The following is a 12,819-nucleotide window of genomic DNA, read 5'->3' on the forward strand; positions in this document are numbered from 1 at the left end:
AATTCGGCTCCCGTCTCGTTGCCGCTGGAGACTCAAAGATTGGTTCAAGGAACATTACTAATTCAATTTACACCGACACAGTCAGACAGAAGAAGAACCTTTACAATAAATATAACAAAGTCTCTATGCCGCCGCCGTGATGGCCAGCCCGGCCTCAGCCTGGAGCTGCTTCGCGGCAGCCTCTTCCCTTTCCAAGGCGAGCGCGGTGCCACGACTATGGCGATGCTGGATCCAGTCCTTGACGGTCTCGACCCGCTTGCCAGTGACGCACGAGATGGGTGGCGTCTTCTTGACACCGCCCTGAATGCCCTCGACCATGGCGAGCTTCGTGTCCTCGTTGGCGTGGCAGAAGTAGACGCACGAGAAGCGCTCCTTGCCCTGGTCCTCGGCGCGAGGTGAGCGCGCGACCCGATGTAGTGTGCTCTTCATCAGTCCGCCCGAGAGGAAGGTCATGGTCTCGCCGATGTTGACCAGCACGGCGCCGGGGATGATGGGGGCATCAAGCCACTGCTCGCCTTCCAGGACCTCGCCGGTCAGGTTCGGCGGGCGCACCTGCAGGCCCATGACCTTGTGTTGAAATAGCACCGTCACCACGGTGTGGTCGGTGTGGGCCGGCAGTCGGACTGGTGTGGCAGCGTCGTCGCCAGTCAGGCCCGGGTAGTGGAGGAGTCTCAGGGTGGTGAACGAAGGGGAGTCGAAGTTGTGCAGCTTGGGGAAGTAGTCGGCGGGGAGCTGAAGCAGCATGATTAGTATGAGGACGGACACAGGAGACGTGTCACTTACTCCCAGGGACACAGAGAGACAGGCCAGCACTTTGAGGGCAACCTTTTCGTGGGCAGTTCTCATGAAGCCCTGGATCTCGTTGTTGACTTTCTTGAGAGTGGGTGGCAGAGGCTGGTCGTAGGAGTTGGTCTTGCGGAATGCCTGAGAAATGGTCAGCACTGGCAGAGGCTGCAAGTGACGAGACTCACAAATGACTCCTTGGGATCGTCCTTCTTGGTCACTTCGTTCTGGCCGTATTCCTCGTAATTTCTGACAAAGTGTCAGAACAAGACCCATTGCTGTTCACTTTTCACCGCTGATGCACACACCTCTTCTCTTGTTTTCGAGCTCGCCTGTCATCGTAGCCGGCATTCTCAATGCTGCCCCAGGGCGTGCTCGCCTTCTCCTCGGGACTGGTCTTGTTGAAGAAGACATCGGCCTGGCGAACATTAGTGGTGAGCACATCTCCGGTGAGAACATCCACCATACAATCTCAAACATGCGATCAATCTGCTCCTGCTGAATACCGGTGTTCTTGATGTACAGGAACCCCCATGTTGCAGCAATGTCCTTGATCTCGTTAGCCACACCCTCGAAGTCGGTCTCGAGTCGGGCAAAGTCGATCAGAGGAATCGTGGTGGGATCAATGAGCACCATCTTGGCTGGAGACGCAGTCTGGGGAATTCCAGGCCAACAAAAACCCGGGGTAAGGCTTATTCTCGACAAGGAAGCTTTTCGTTTCTCTTGTCAATCAATATTGACTACATTACAACTATCACCTTCTTCTGATCGATCCCAGACTTAAGTACCTCTTCGCTATACCAGAATATCTGCTCAATCTAGACTGTATTGTCTGATTCTGTCCTCAATTCCCGGTTCCTTGGTATCTCTGGAGGCCCTGTCTGTCCGGTTCAGTGTTATCGCCCGCCCACGGAAGTTCGGCACCGCATACGAGGCTAGCAAGAGTGACAGAATGGCCCTAGATAAGAGCAAGCATACAAGCGAGAAAGATAACCGAAGGTCACTGGTTAGACTCAGACCAGGGATGCCCTCTCTTCTCGAGGGCAGCCCGCGTCTGAATGGGTGCCTCATGGAAGAGCACAACACGATTCACCTGGTCAAGATTGCTTCTATACTCGTATATCCTGGCCGTGGCACGATACACACCAAAGGCCATCTGTTATCAACCCCAGAATCGCTAATCTGAGCCATTCCAGGTGCACTGGACATCCGAGATACAAAATATCGAGTCGATAGACGACATCAGAAGAACGACGGCCATCAACGCGGTCATGTTGTCAGCCACCGCATTCGGTCAACTGGCCCCCACCACTAGAGCCGGAGTATACTGCTACCAGTGGCTTTAGACAGAATCACCTCCATCAACCTCGACTCACCTGCCGCTTGCGGCCCCGCGAAAGCTTCAGGGGATCGTCCATGGATATCTCCGCTCCAACCTCGTCGCGGGGGAGTTCTTATCTCAATGTCAAACACGGCCGTCGACGCCGACGTGCACCCTCATGTCTCATGGGCAGCAAGTTGCAGTTTTCCAGACTCCAGACACGTTGAGGAGGGAAGGAGATGGACGGCGCTGATTCTGGCCCTGGCATGGCCGGCAGCCGGCCATCATCTTCACGATGCAGGTTCTTTTGCGGTGTCTCACTGCGAATGTCCATCGGACTTTGACGGCCGAAGCCCACCTGTCCAAAAAAGATGTTTCCACGAGGCTAGCACTATAGTTTCACGAATCCGCTTCCTTGGCATATCATTCGTCGGCTGAGATGGATCACTGGTATCTGGAAGTCTGGACAAAGGAGCGCGCGGGGTGAAACGAGTCAACACCCGACCGCAACTGCTGGTGAGACTGTCTGAACGAGAATGAAATCGCAAATCTGGACAGCAATCCGGGCGAGAAAGGCAGTGGGCTCACGTCTCCATCGCCTTTCAAGCTTTCGGGATTGTTGGTCATCCTGGTCTTGCATTCTCCTTGACTGCCCTCTTATCCTATCATCCACTATCCACGCTTGTCCCTGCTCTGGTAAGCTATCATTCTAGTCTGGGCTCTGGTCTTGGCTGCGGCGACTGGGACATCTCCATCCCGTCGAACAGATAGGACCTGAACGCGGGATATCAGACTCGAAGCCTGGTGTCTAGTCTCTCTGTCCCGGAGCATACTCCATATCTCTGCACTTTCTGACGCCTGGGATTACCAAGGGTTCTGTTATCGGACCCTGAAGCGGCGAAACCGTCTTAGGGTCTCGACCAGCAGCAGGACAAGTATTTGATATGCAGCCTTCCTAGTTCCAGAATGCAGATCTTGTGTCTCTGGTCGAGGATTTGAAAAAGGTCTCGTTGCTTCCATCTTCTTGCCTCTTTCCCCATCTCCCACCTTGATTTTCTCTCCAACAACATGGGCGCGAACTTCGAGGAGAAGGACGCGAAAGTCACTACCGCCGTCAGCGCTGATGGCACCGTTGCCGAAGCAGATGGCCTCCCTCTGGAGGCCGAGCCAGGCCAGATCGTCGCTGACTGGGGCGCCGACTCTGGCCTCTCCCGTCGTCTGTCCTCGCGTCATCTGCTCATGATGTCCATGGGCGCCTCGATCGGTCAAGGTCTGTGGCTGGGCTCCGGCTCGACCATCAACCGCGGTGGTCCCGTCGGTTTGCTTCTCGGCTACATGATCTCCGGCTCCGTCGGCTGGGCTGTCAACCAATGCATCGGCGAGATGGCGGTGCTGTATCCTGTCCCCTCGGCCTTCCCCCAATGGACACGCAAGTTTGTCGACGCCGCCCCAGCCTTTGTGCTCGGTTGGGCGTACTGGTTCGCGATGGCCATCACCATCGGCAACGAGCTGCAGGGTTTGACCACCGTCGTCAAATTCTGGACCGACGCCGTGCCGACGGCCGCCTGGTTGACCATCTTCCTGATCTGCATCCTGCTCGTCTGCACGTCCGCCGTCGCCATCTTCGCCGAGGCCGAGACCGTCATGACCATCATCAAGTTCACCTGGGTCTTTATCGTCCTGATCGTCTGTATCGTCATCTCAGCCGGTGGTGGCCCCAAGGGTGACCCCATCGGCTTTCGATACTGGAACTCGGACCCGTTCAACCACAATGGCTTTCATGGCTTTCTGAGCGTGTTCCCGACCTGTATCTTTGCCCTGGGAGGCATCGAGTTGACGGGTGTTGTCGCCGCCGAGGCCAAGAACCCTAGCAGGTCCGTGCCCAAGGCGGTCTCGGCCGTCTGGATCCGGCTTATGTTCTTCTACGTCTTGGGCAGTATCGCCGTCGGCATCACCACCGACCCCAACAACGAGGATCTGTTCGGTGGCAATGGCACCAATGCCTCGCCTTTTGTCATTGCCTTCCGCGACTCCGGGCTGCCGGCTCTCGCGCACGTCATGAACGTCATCATCCTCATCTCCGTCTGGTCCTGTGCCAACGCCTGTGCCTACGGCGCGACTCGCACCCCTATCGGTCTGGCGCACATTGGTATGGCGCCGAAGATCTTCCTCAAGTGTGACAAGTGGGGCAGGCCGTGGGGTGGTATCATCATCAGTTTCTTGTTGGGAGGTGGCCTTTGCTGTAAGTCTTCACTCACTCGGATTCTTCTCAGCTACTGACCTTCTTTCTAGACATGAACGTCTCGGAAACCGCCGCAACGGTCTTTGGCTGGCTCTCCGACCTAGCGTCTCTGGTGACCCTGTACTGCTGGGGCTTGATCTTCCTCTGCCACATCCGTTTCCGCGCCGCCTGGAAAGCTCAGGGTCACTCACTTTCTGAGCTGCCCTGGACGACCCGGACATTCCCGTACCTCTCCTACTACGGCCTGGTCGTGTGTGTAGTCCTGATTGTCGTCGAGTTCTACCTGGCCGTCTGGCCGCTGCACGGCCCGACGACCGCGGCCAACTTCTTCGCCAATTACATGTCTATCATTGCGATGGTGGTCATGTATGTCGGTGCCAAGATCTATTATCGCGGCCCACTGTGGATCAAGGCTGAGAATGTCGATCTGGTCACTGGAAGGAGGTATTATGTCGATGCCGATCCCGACACCGACAACTTGAAGAAGAAGCCCAAGGTGTCTCCGTGGATGTTCTGGAAGGCTTTTATTGGCGAGACCAAGTTCTAGAGAGAGTCTCAGTGGATCAGTCTCGATCAGGGATCGTGGCACGTTCAGTCAGCCCACAGATTTGGCTTGTTGAGCGTGTGGAAGCAGCAATAGGTGGTCTTTCTGTCGGTTTCGCTCCAGTCACATTTTCATGTATGGCTCGATAGAGAAGTTTGGAAGTTGTACCCGAATCAATCCAGTGATGAAGTCGACTTATTTCTGAATGCTGGGTCGTATGTTAAAGATGCTCCGATGTGGATGGTCGTCGTAAGGCTGTCTCCTCGAGTCTTCTCCAAAATAGAATCTCTATATGTGTGCTCAAGAAAGGGCCTTATCCATGACTCGGTGACAGTTTCCAAAAACCTGCAACATGGATGGACAGTCTCGTGAAATGACCCATCAATGCGAAGCAGTCAAAAAGATGGAAGGGATGTATGTGGCTGCCCAGACATTTTCCGTGGGATTACCATATATTGTATCTTTTTTTCGTCTGTTGTACTAGTAATTAGGACCATGACACGTGCATGACGGGCCTCTGGACAAATAGAGGCTAGATATGAACAGTATGCCCTGGCTGAAACAGTCGGTGCAATTGAGCCTGGCATTTGGTTACGATAAAAGGAGTATGGCATTTGATCACGTTCCACAGCCCCATCAGAGCCGGCATAGAACCCGCCACCCGTCACCCGTCTCAGATATTCTTCTCCCGAGACCTAAGGGGCATTCAATGGCTCTCATGGCGTCTTCCTCTCCTTCACATAGGCCGATACCGATTGACAACACGGAGACTTGAAAGAGCGTATATTCGATCACTAGACTATTCATCACAGCCAAGGCCGTATTAAAGAGCGATGACACTGAAAGTTTCCTACACCGTGATCCCAGTCATGGCTACGGGCGCCGGCGGCTTAGTCTCCAACACATAGCCACGGTAGGAATGACGGTGCTGGATCCAATCTCTGACGGTCTCGACCTGTTTGCCCGTGACACAGGAGACGGGGGCCTCGCGCTTCTCGGCGCCCTGGATACCCTCGATACACTTCAACCGGGTGGACTCGGTGGCGTGGCAGAAGTACGCCATCGAGAACCTCTCCTTGCCCCAGTCCTCGGGCCGGGGACTCTTGACGACACGGTGCCAGGTGCTCTTCATGACGCCCCCGGACAAGAAGCTCAAGGTCTCGCCGATGTTGATCAGCACGGCGCCCGGGATGATGGGCGCGTCAAGCCACTCTTCATCCTCGGCGATCGGGCCCGAGTAGTGCGGCGGCCGCACCTGGAGGCCCATGATGCGGTGCTGGAAGAGGAGCGTGATCACGTCGTGGTCGGTGTGCGCGGGGAGTCGGGTGTCGTGGTCCACGGGGCCGTCGGAGGCCGGGTAGTGCATCAGCCGGAGCGTGGTGAAGGACGGGTCGTCGTACTTGTGCAGATTGCCCAGGTAGTCGGAGGGCAGGCCGACGGCGACCGAGAGGCACTTGAGGATGTTCATGGCAATCTTGTCGTGGATTTCGCGCATGAACGACTGGATTTCCGGCTTGAGTTTGGCCAGCGTTGGCGGGTACGGGTGCTCCAGCGAGGATTCCTTGCGGCAGACCTGGCATGCTTGTCAACGATGGAACTTGATCCGGGATGTAGGATGTCAGGGTATAATAGGGTCGGCCTCCTGTGGTTGAGTGAGCGGGCAAAGGGTCTTGCGTACAAATGATTCTTTGGGATCGCCAGGCTTCTCAACACCGGTCTTGGGGTCCCGGTACGGTCTGTTCCTGCGGTTGTCGTAGCCGGCATTGTCGATACTGTTCCATGGAGTCGACTCCTTTTCTTCCTGGGCAGTCTTGTTGAAGAACAGGTCATGCTGGAGCCAGGTCAGTCTCAGTTATCGGTCTTGTCTTCTCCAATGGACAACACTCACAATCTCAAACATGCGGTCGATCTTTTCCTGGTCAACGCCATGGTTCTTCACATACAGAAACCCCCAGTTTCCCGCAACATCTTTGATCTCCTGCGCCGTGCCGTTGAAGTCGGTCTCCAATTTGGCCAGGTCAATGACCGGGATTTCAGTTTCAATAGGTGCCATGTTCCAGTTGGTGATTCTCTTTACTTCACAGGTCTTGACTTGGTCTTAACGTGGTCTTCTCGCACTGGGATTGATTCTGCTTATTGCCGGCTGCTGATCACGCTGCATGTCATCTGTACAGGGACTATCGCAATCCCCCCCCAACCAGCCCACGCTCTTCGCCGATAACATCAGACCGTGAGGGCGGAGATAGACATGCCAGAGACATGTCACGTGATTAAAGGCCATATGAGAGAGAGGCTTAAGAAACTAACGGCGAACTTCGAAGTCCCAACGGCCGACGGCCGACGGCCGACGGCGGTGGAGACACCAGGCTTTTGATAAGCGGCAGAGAAGGAATTTGACTTTCGGCCGGGGTCCCCAGTTCCAGCCTCGTCTTCAAGGGTGCGTATCGTTGACCCTCTTCTTAATCTGGATCTACGAGTACAGTTCGCCGGGGGCGGGTGTTGATATCGGGATCTCTGGACGCCTCACCAGGGCCGTCGACCAGTCCACGACAAAGCCTTTCACGTAATGTCTCGGCCATGGACAGCACACATCCCACAGGAAAAGACAGGTCTTCGCGGTCTTTCTGTCGAAGCCATCACGTTATGACCTTTCCTGGCCAGTATCCTATCGCCGGCCGATGGTGCAAAACTTGGCCGATCTATCGCCAAAAGGTCTCGCTTCAAGAATCAGAGCGATGGCAACAACACAATACATTTCGTCATTGGACGGTCCAATCATACCAGAGGCAAATTGGAACAGTGGACACGACCTCGAGTTCATTGCTATATGCAGGAATAGATCAATGGAATTCCAGCCCGACGCTCTGGCCGCCGAAAAACCCAGGCCCTTCGGCGGCTTCCAGAAGCTGACAGGGTCGACAATGTCCCGAGCCTTTTAACAACACTGATGTAGCGATTCTTCCAGTCTTGTCGTTCTTTCCTCATCCCTGGTGTCCCTCATTCCTGTGACTGAACGCCACCTCTCGTGTCCTGCTTCTTGTTTTAATCCCTCCTCGAGTCGTACTGTGGCACCATGGGCAGTTTGGACGAGACCAGGTATGTCGACGTCCTCATCGTGGGCGGTGGACCGGTCGGTATGATGTGCTTGCCGAGCCCACTTTCTCGATTCACCAGCTAATTGAATCCAGGTCTGGTCACGGCATACCAGTTAGCCAGATTTGGAGGCGTGAGTGTGGCCATTGTCGAGAAACATTCCAAGTCGGCGCAGGACGAATATGGACGCGCCATCACCCTGTATCCCCGCTCAACAGAGATGTTGGACCAGCTGGGACTGGCAGACGACCTGGCGCAATTGTCCTTTGCATGCCGCGAGACCGTCAGCTACGATCCGCAAGGCCGCGAGGTCCACGGGCGAGGATGGTCGTTCATGGAGAACATGAAGGACACACAGTGGCAGTTTGCGCTCGTGCTGCGGCAAAAGTACCAGGAAGAGATCTTTCGACAGAGGCTGAGAGAACACGGCGTCTTTCTGGAGTCGCAGGTCGAGGTCACCGAGATCAGCCATTTGACGTTCAAGGACGTGAATGACTACAAGGTCAAAGCGGCCCTCCGCAACACGGCCACGGGAACGACGTCGACCATCGCGTGCAAATACCTCGTCGGCGCGGATGGTGGGCGCTCGTTTGTGCGCAGCGCGTGCGAGATCCCGTTCGACGGCAGCACGTCCGAGGACAAGTGGGTGCGGATCGACGGCATCATCGAGACCGACATGCCCAAACAGCGCGTCTACGGGGCCATCGAGTCCCCCACGCACGGCAACGTGCTGTGGGCCGCGCTGGACCACGGTGCGACACGCATCGGGTTCGCATTCACGGCAGAACGGCAAAATGCGTATGCCGAGTTCGACGAGAAGGCGGCCGTTGCGGAGGCCATTGCTTCGGTGAAACCGTTCAGCTTGACCTTCAAGAAGGTCGATTGGTACACGGTGTACGCGGTTGGGCAGCGGATCGCACGCAACTTCTTTGTCCGGGGCAGTGTCTTCCTCGCTGGCGATGCGTGCCACACGCACTCATCCGGTGCCGCACAAGGCATGAACACGGGCATGCACGACAGCGTCAATCTGGGGTGGAAACTGGCCATGGTGCTCAAGGGTCTCGCTCACCCGTCGCTTCTGGAGACGTACGAGAGCGAGCGGCGGCCAAATGTCCAGAAGTTGATCGACTACGACAAGGACATCTCGCGACTGATGACCATGCAGTTGCCCGCCGAGTGGAAGGGGGACCCCAATGCCGACCCGAACGAGATCCTGGGCTATGTGATGGAAGAAGCCAGTTCTTTCACTTCGGGGCTGAGCATTGCGTATTCGGAGAATATGCTCAACGTGGCCGGGTCGTTCGCAGGGGGGTCCGATACTGCTCCCAAACCGGGCCAGCGTGGCCCAGACGTGGCGCTCACCAAGCCCGGCACGCTGGAAGCCACTCGTCTGCAGAAGGAGACGCCAAACTATGCCCGATTTTCCGTCGTCATCTTCTCGGGCGTGCCGTGTGATACGAACCCATCTCTGGCTGCCTTTTCCACCAAGCTGGCCCAGTCGGTGGTGTTGATGAAGCCTGGCGTACCCGTGAATTGGCTGACGATTCCGGCGGCGGTCGGTCCGTCGGCCTTTGAGTTGCTCGAGGGGAATCCTGTCGGGAAGGTCTTTTATGACCGGGACCAGACGGCTCACAAGCGCTACGGCGTACCTGTTGACCAAGGTGCGGTGGTGGTGCTTCGACCGGATGGATGGATAGGCACGACGGCCAAACTGGGAGAGAATGCAGTTGCCGAAGTAGAGAGATATCTCGCCGGCGTTCTTGTTTTATAATATCTAAAGAATGGCATTTTTGAGGTTCTGATATGATCGTGTTCACTAGATCTGGGAGCCGGGCGAACTCGTGTCGCATGCGATTGTGTGAGCGATGGACCATGGCCAGTTCATTGGGGGTTCGTAATGGACCCAGATGGGCACCAAATCAGCCGTTGCAGAGAACGAACAAGGCACGCCGTGAGAAGCGGTAGGCCTACTATTATAAAATACGCTGTAGGGCGGCGTTTTCACCGCGTGACTCCCTAAGGCGACCTGCTAAGCGTGGCGAAAAGACTGAAGGTGAAAAAAGACGGGCACTGGGAGTACGCACTGCGTACTGGTACGGGGCACTGGGTACTGGGCATTGGCACTGGGACTACGCACTGGGACTACGCACTGGGACTACGCACTGCGTATTGGCACTACACACTACGCACTGATACTACGCACGAGACACTAGTAGTAGTGGTGGTAGTGGTAGTGGTAGTGGTAGTGGTAGTGGTAGTGGTAGTGGTAGTGGCAGTGGTAGTGATAGTGATAGAGACGCTGTGAAAATCGCTGTCCGTATTCTCACCTTATTGGTCAAAGGCCAACTGGCACGTGACGTTACAAAAAACAGCCAATCGGATCTCAATATTCTTCCGCACCAATCAAATCCGCGGCTTCTTTGACGAAGTTGCCCTGTAATACTGTTTTCGCTTCGCTCAACAGGATGAGACAAGGATGCTTGCAAGAGCAAGCGGTCCCATTCGAAATATATTCCTTGATCGAGCCGAGTATAAATCGCGGATGCCCAGACGGATGTGCCATCACGTGCCATAACTACGCCAGTGTAGTTATGACACGTGATCCGGGAGCTTACCGATATTTTCCCGGATATTGGCAGCACGCGAAGCAGCGGCTTCTCGCCGGCAGTTGGGACAACGTTACTCGTCTCGCGGAGGAACGAAGAAAGAGTACGCTGACGAATCACTCTACTACTGTGTATTGCGATATGGCAGAAAGCTGAAGACCCGGTGAAACAAAGGGGCGTTGACTGTAGTTTCCTCCCGGTGTTTAATGGCAGACAGGCGTCACTTCTCCCCCTTCCCAACCTCAGCCTTGTCTCTGACCTATCACTTTCGTCTCGTGTCGAAACTGCATAGCAATACAACTATATGAAAGTCACTGAATGAGGAAGCCGGGTGGAAATCACTGCCTTGGTTTTTGCGCTGTCCAACGGTCTAGGAGTTTACCACCAGGCGCCGCTCGAGCAAGGTAGCAGACCACCATGTCAGCTTTCGACTTTGAGAGCCTTGCCTATTCTTCTTCGATGTGATTCCTCCGACAGGAAGAGATGATAAGCAATATGCCAGATCCAACCCCGGCCTGAGTGCTGTGCAGATTCACGTTGGCCTTCCCCCAGGCCGATCTCAAAACGCCTTAAGGTGACCTCTTCCCGGATCGAAGAGCCGCGATTCAACGTGCCTAACTACTACCACAGGTCTCGCCTTTGCCTGTACCCCATCCTTGGGCGTACATAGATAGGTCTTGGCACCAGCATTCCCACTGTGCCGACAATCCTTGTTTGCAGGTATTGGTGACGGCATCCTCTGAACATTTGACACCTTGGTTGCTGCAAGTCATGATGCCGTCCCAAGAGCTATACGGAACCAGATTAGCCCAGCTGATGCCTGCCCATGAAAGGAAGGGTTAAGTGTCGTGTCCGGCTTTCTTACCAATCGCAGTAGGTCTCACAGTAGTCAGCAGTCACCCCGGCGCAGGTAGGACTTGAAGCCATCCAGCCCCCGTTCATCTTCTTGCATGCTGCAACACAGAAGTCATCCGCGTCATGAGGGTCACCGGCGCTCGCGAGGGCGAAGAGGAAGGTGAAAAGCGCCAAAACCGCCGTGAGATCCATGTTGAAGTAGGGTGGAGTGGTGTGGTGGATGAGTGTGTTTTGTGGCTGGGCGAGAGTGGTCAGTTTATCGTCGCAGGTCATGTCACAGGGGTTATCGACTCACACCAAAAAGGTCAGCTGGTTTGATATCTGAGAACTGGACGGCGAGACAGTGACTTGCTGAGTAGACGGAACGAACTGCCGAGATTAAGGAGGAAGAAGCGTTGGTTGAAAGGAAAAAAGCAGGATCTCACTAGTGTATGGAGGTAATGAAAAGTCACGACTTGTAGCGTGAATCGACTGACATAGTGACCTCAAAGTCACATACCGACAGTGCACCAAGAGTCACCGGATGCAGACGTGAATGAACTCGGTCCCATGAGTATGTATATCTTTGTCGTCGGGCCATAAGCCAGACAGAGGGAGAATTTAATCAAGACAAACCGTTGATTACTGGTAGATATCATCCTCGTCTTCCCAAAGTAAGCTGCCAGTACTCTCTGACGTGTGGCAATAAGAGGGTAAGAACTACCACCCAGAGGTGACAAAAATCATGGATGGGTGGAGATATAAGCACATCCACTCACACTCGACACTCAACACTCAACACTCACGTCGGGCATTTCGCGGGGGAGAATGCGAGTATTAGAGCATCCAGAAGAGAACACGATGTGTCAGCGAAGATGAGGCAGGATGCAGCCACATAATGGCCTTGTTGTATAGAAGAGGTAAGGGGACGACGTTGAGAGGTTGTCGTGATGACAATCCGGCCACGGCCAGAGTAGTTTTTCCGGGGCTCACGTGCCAGGCCCCCTATTTCTCCCTTCAGGCGTCTTGTCACCTCCTAGTCTCGATGCTTGTTCAGACGTCCTCCTTTGTGCCATTGATTGTCAACGGGTATGGGGATAAAGGGGCCTAAAGAACTCTCCATCCACTATACTAATAATGCAGTAGAAGGAAACCGGATATACACACAACACACAATGTGCTTGCCTTCTGAGGTTCGACCTCCGCAGCAACAGTGCGTTGGCAGATGAGGTACCGGCGGAATGGAAAAGGCTAGCACTGCTGGTACTCACGAAATACGCTTAGGAATCCGCCACACACAACCACAGGCACGGTGTCTTGCAGGCGACGCGCTCTGCGGCGGCAAGGTCGGAGTCTGAGTGGCCAAAGCCTGCCGCTTGGGGGACGCTTGACACAG

The 12,819-nt window shown here is 55.0% G+C and overlaps 5 protein-coding genes across 5 annotated transcripts; 2 read left to right on the top strand and 3 right to left on the bottom strand.

The window, feature by feature from the left end:
* Positions 1-123: 123 nt before the first annotated feature.
* AYL99_08931 (hypothetical protein) lies at positions 124-1,419 on the bottom strand (the record flags this gene model as incomplete). Its single annotated transcript, XM_018840439.1, has 5 exons — positions 124-732; positions 784-924; positions 972-1,032; positions 1,092-1,201; positions 1,252-1,419. 5 exons carry the CDS (start codon positions 1,417-1,419, stop codon positions 124-126), a joined length of 1,089 nt encoding a protein of 362 aa, XP_018690186.1.
* A 1,753-nt stretch (positions 1,420-3,172) lies between these two features.
* Positions 3,173-4,893, top strand: AYL99_08932 (hypothetical protein; the record flags this gene model as incomplete). The annotated part of the gene is made up of 2 exons (XM_018840440.1): positions 3,173-4,346; positions 4,397-4,893. The coding sequence occupies 2 exons, from the start codon at positions 3,173-3,175 to the stop codon at positions 4,891-4,893; spliced, it is 1,671 nt and encodes a 556-aa protein (XP_018690187.1).
* An 847-nt stretch (positions 4,894-5,740) lies between these two features.
* AYL99_08933 (hypothetical protein) lies at positions 5,741-6,943 on the bottom strand (the record flags this gene model as incomplete). The annotated part of the gene is made up of 3 exons (XM_018840441.1): positions 5,741-6,463; positions 6,569-6,721; positions 6,779-6,943. The coding sequence occupies 3 exons, from the start codon at positions 6,941-6,943 to the stop codon at positions 5,741-5,743; spliced, it is 1,041 nt and encodes a 346-aa protein (XP_018690188.1).
* Positions 6,944-7,963: 1,020 nt separating this feature from the next.
* Positions 7,964-9,754, top strand: AYL99_08934 (hypothetical protein; the record flags this gene model as incomplete). Its single annotated transcript, XM_018840442.1, has 2 exons — positions 7,964-8,024; positions 8,079-9,754. The coding sequence occupies 2 exons, from the start codon at positions 7,964-7,966 to the stop codon at positions 9,752-9,754; spliced, it is 1,737 nt and encodes a 578-aa protein (XP_018690189.1).
* A 1,449-nt stretch (positions 9,755-11,203) lies between these two features.
* AYL99_08935 (hypothetical protein) lies at positions 11,204-11,636 on the bottom strand (the record flags this gene model as incomplete). Its single annotated transcript, XM_018840443.1, has 2 exons — positions 11,204-11,378; positions 11,455-11,636. 2 exons carry the CDS (start codon positions 11,634-11,636, stop codon positions 11,204-11,206), a joined length of 357 nt encoding a protein of 118 aa, XP_018690190.1.
* Between the last annotated feature and the right edge of the window lie 1,183 nt (positions 11,637-12,819).

The sequence above is a fragment of the Fonsecaea erecta genome, assembly GCF_001651985.1.
Source record: "Fonsecaea erecta strain CBS 125763 chromosome Unknown Scaff8, whole genome shotgun sequence".
Lineage (NCBI taxonomy): Eukaryota > Fungi > Ascomycota > Eurotiomycetes > Chaetothyriales > Herpotrichiellaceae > Fonsecaea > Fonsecaea erecta.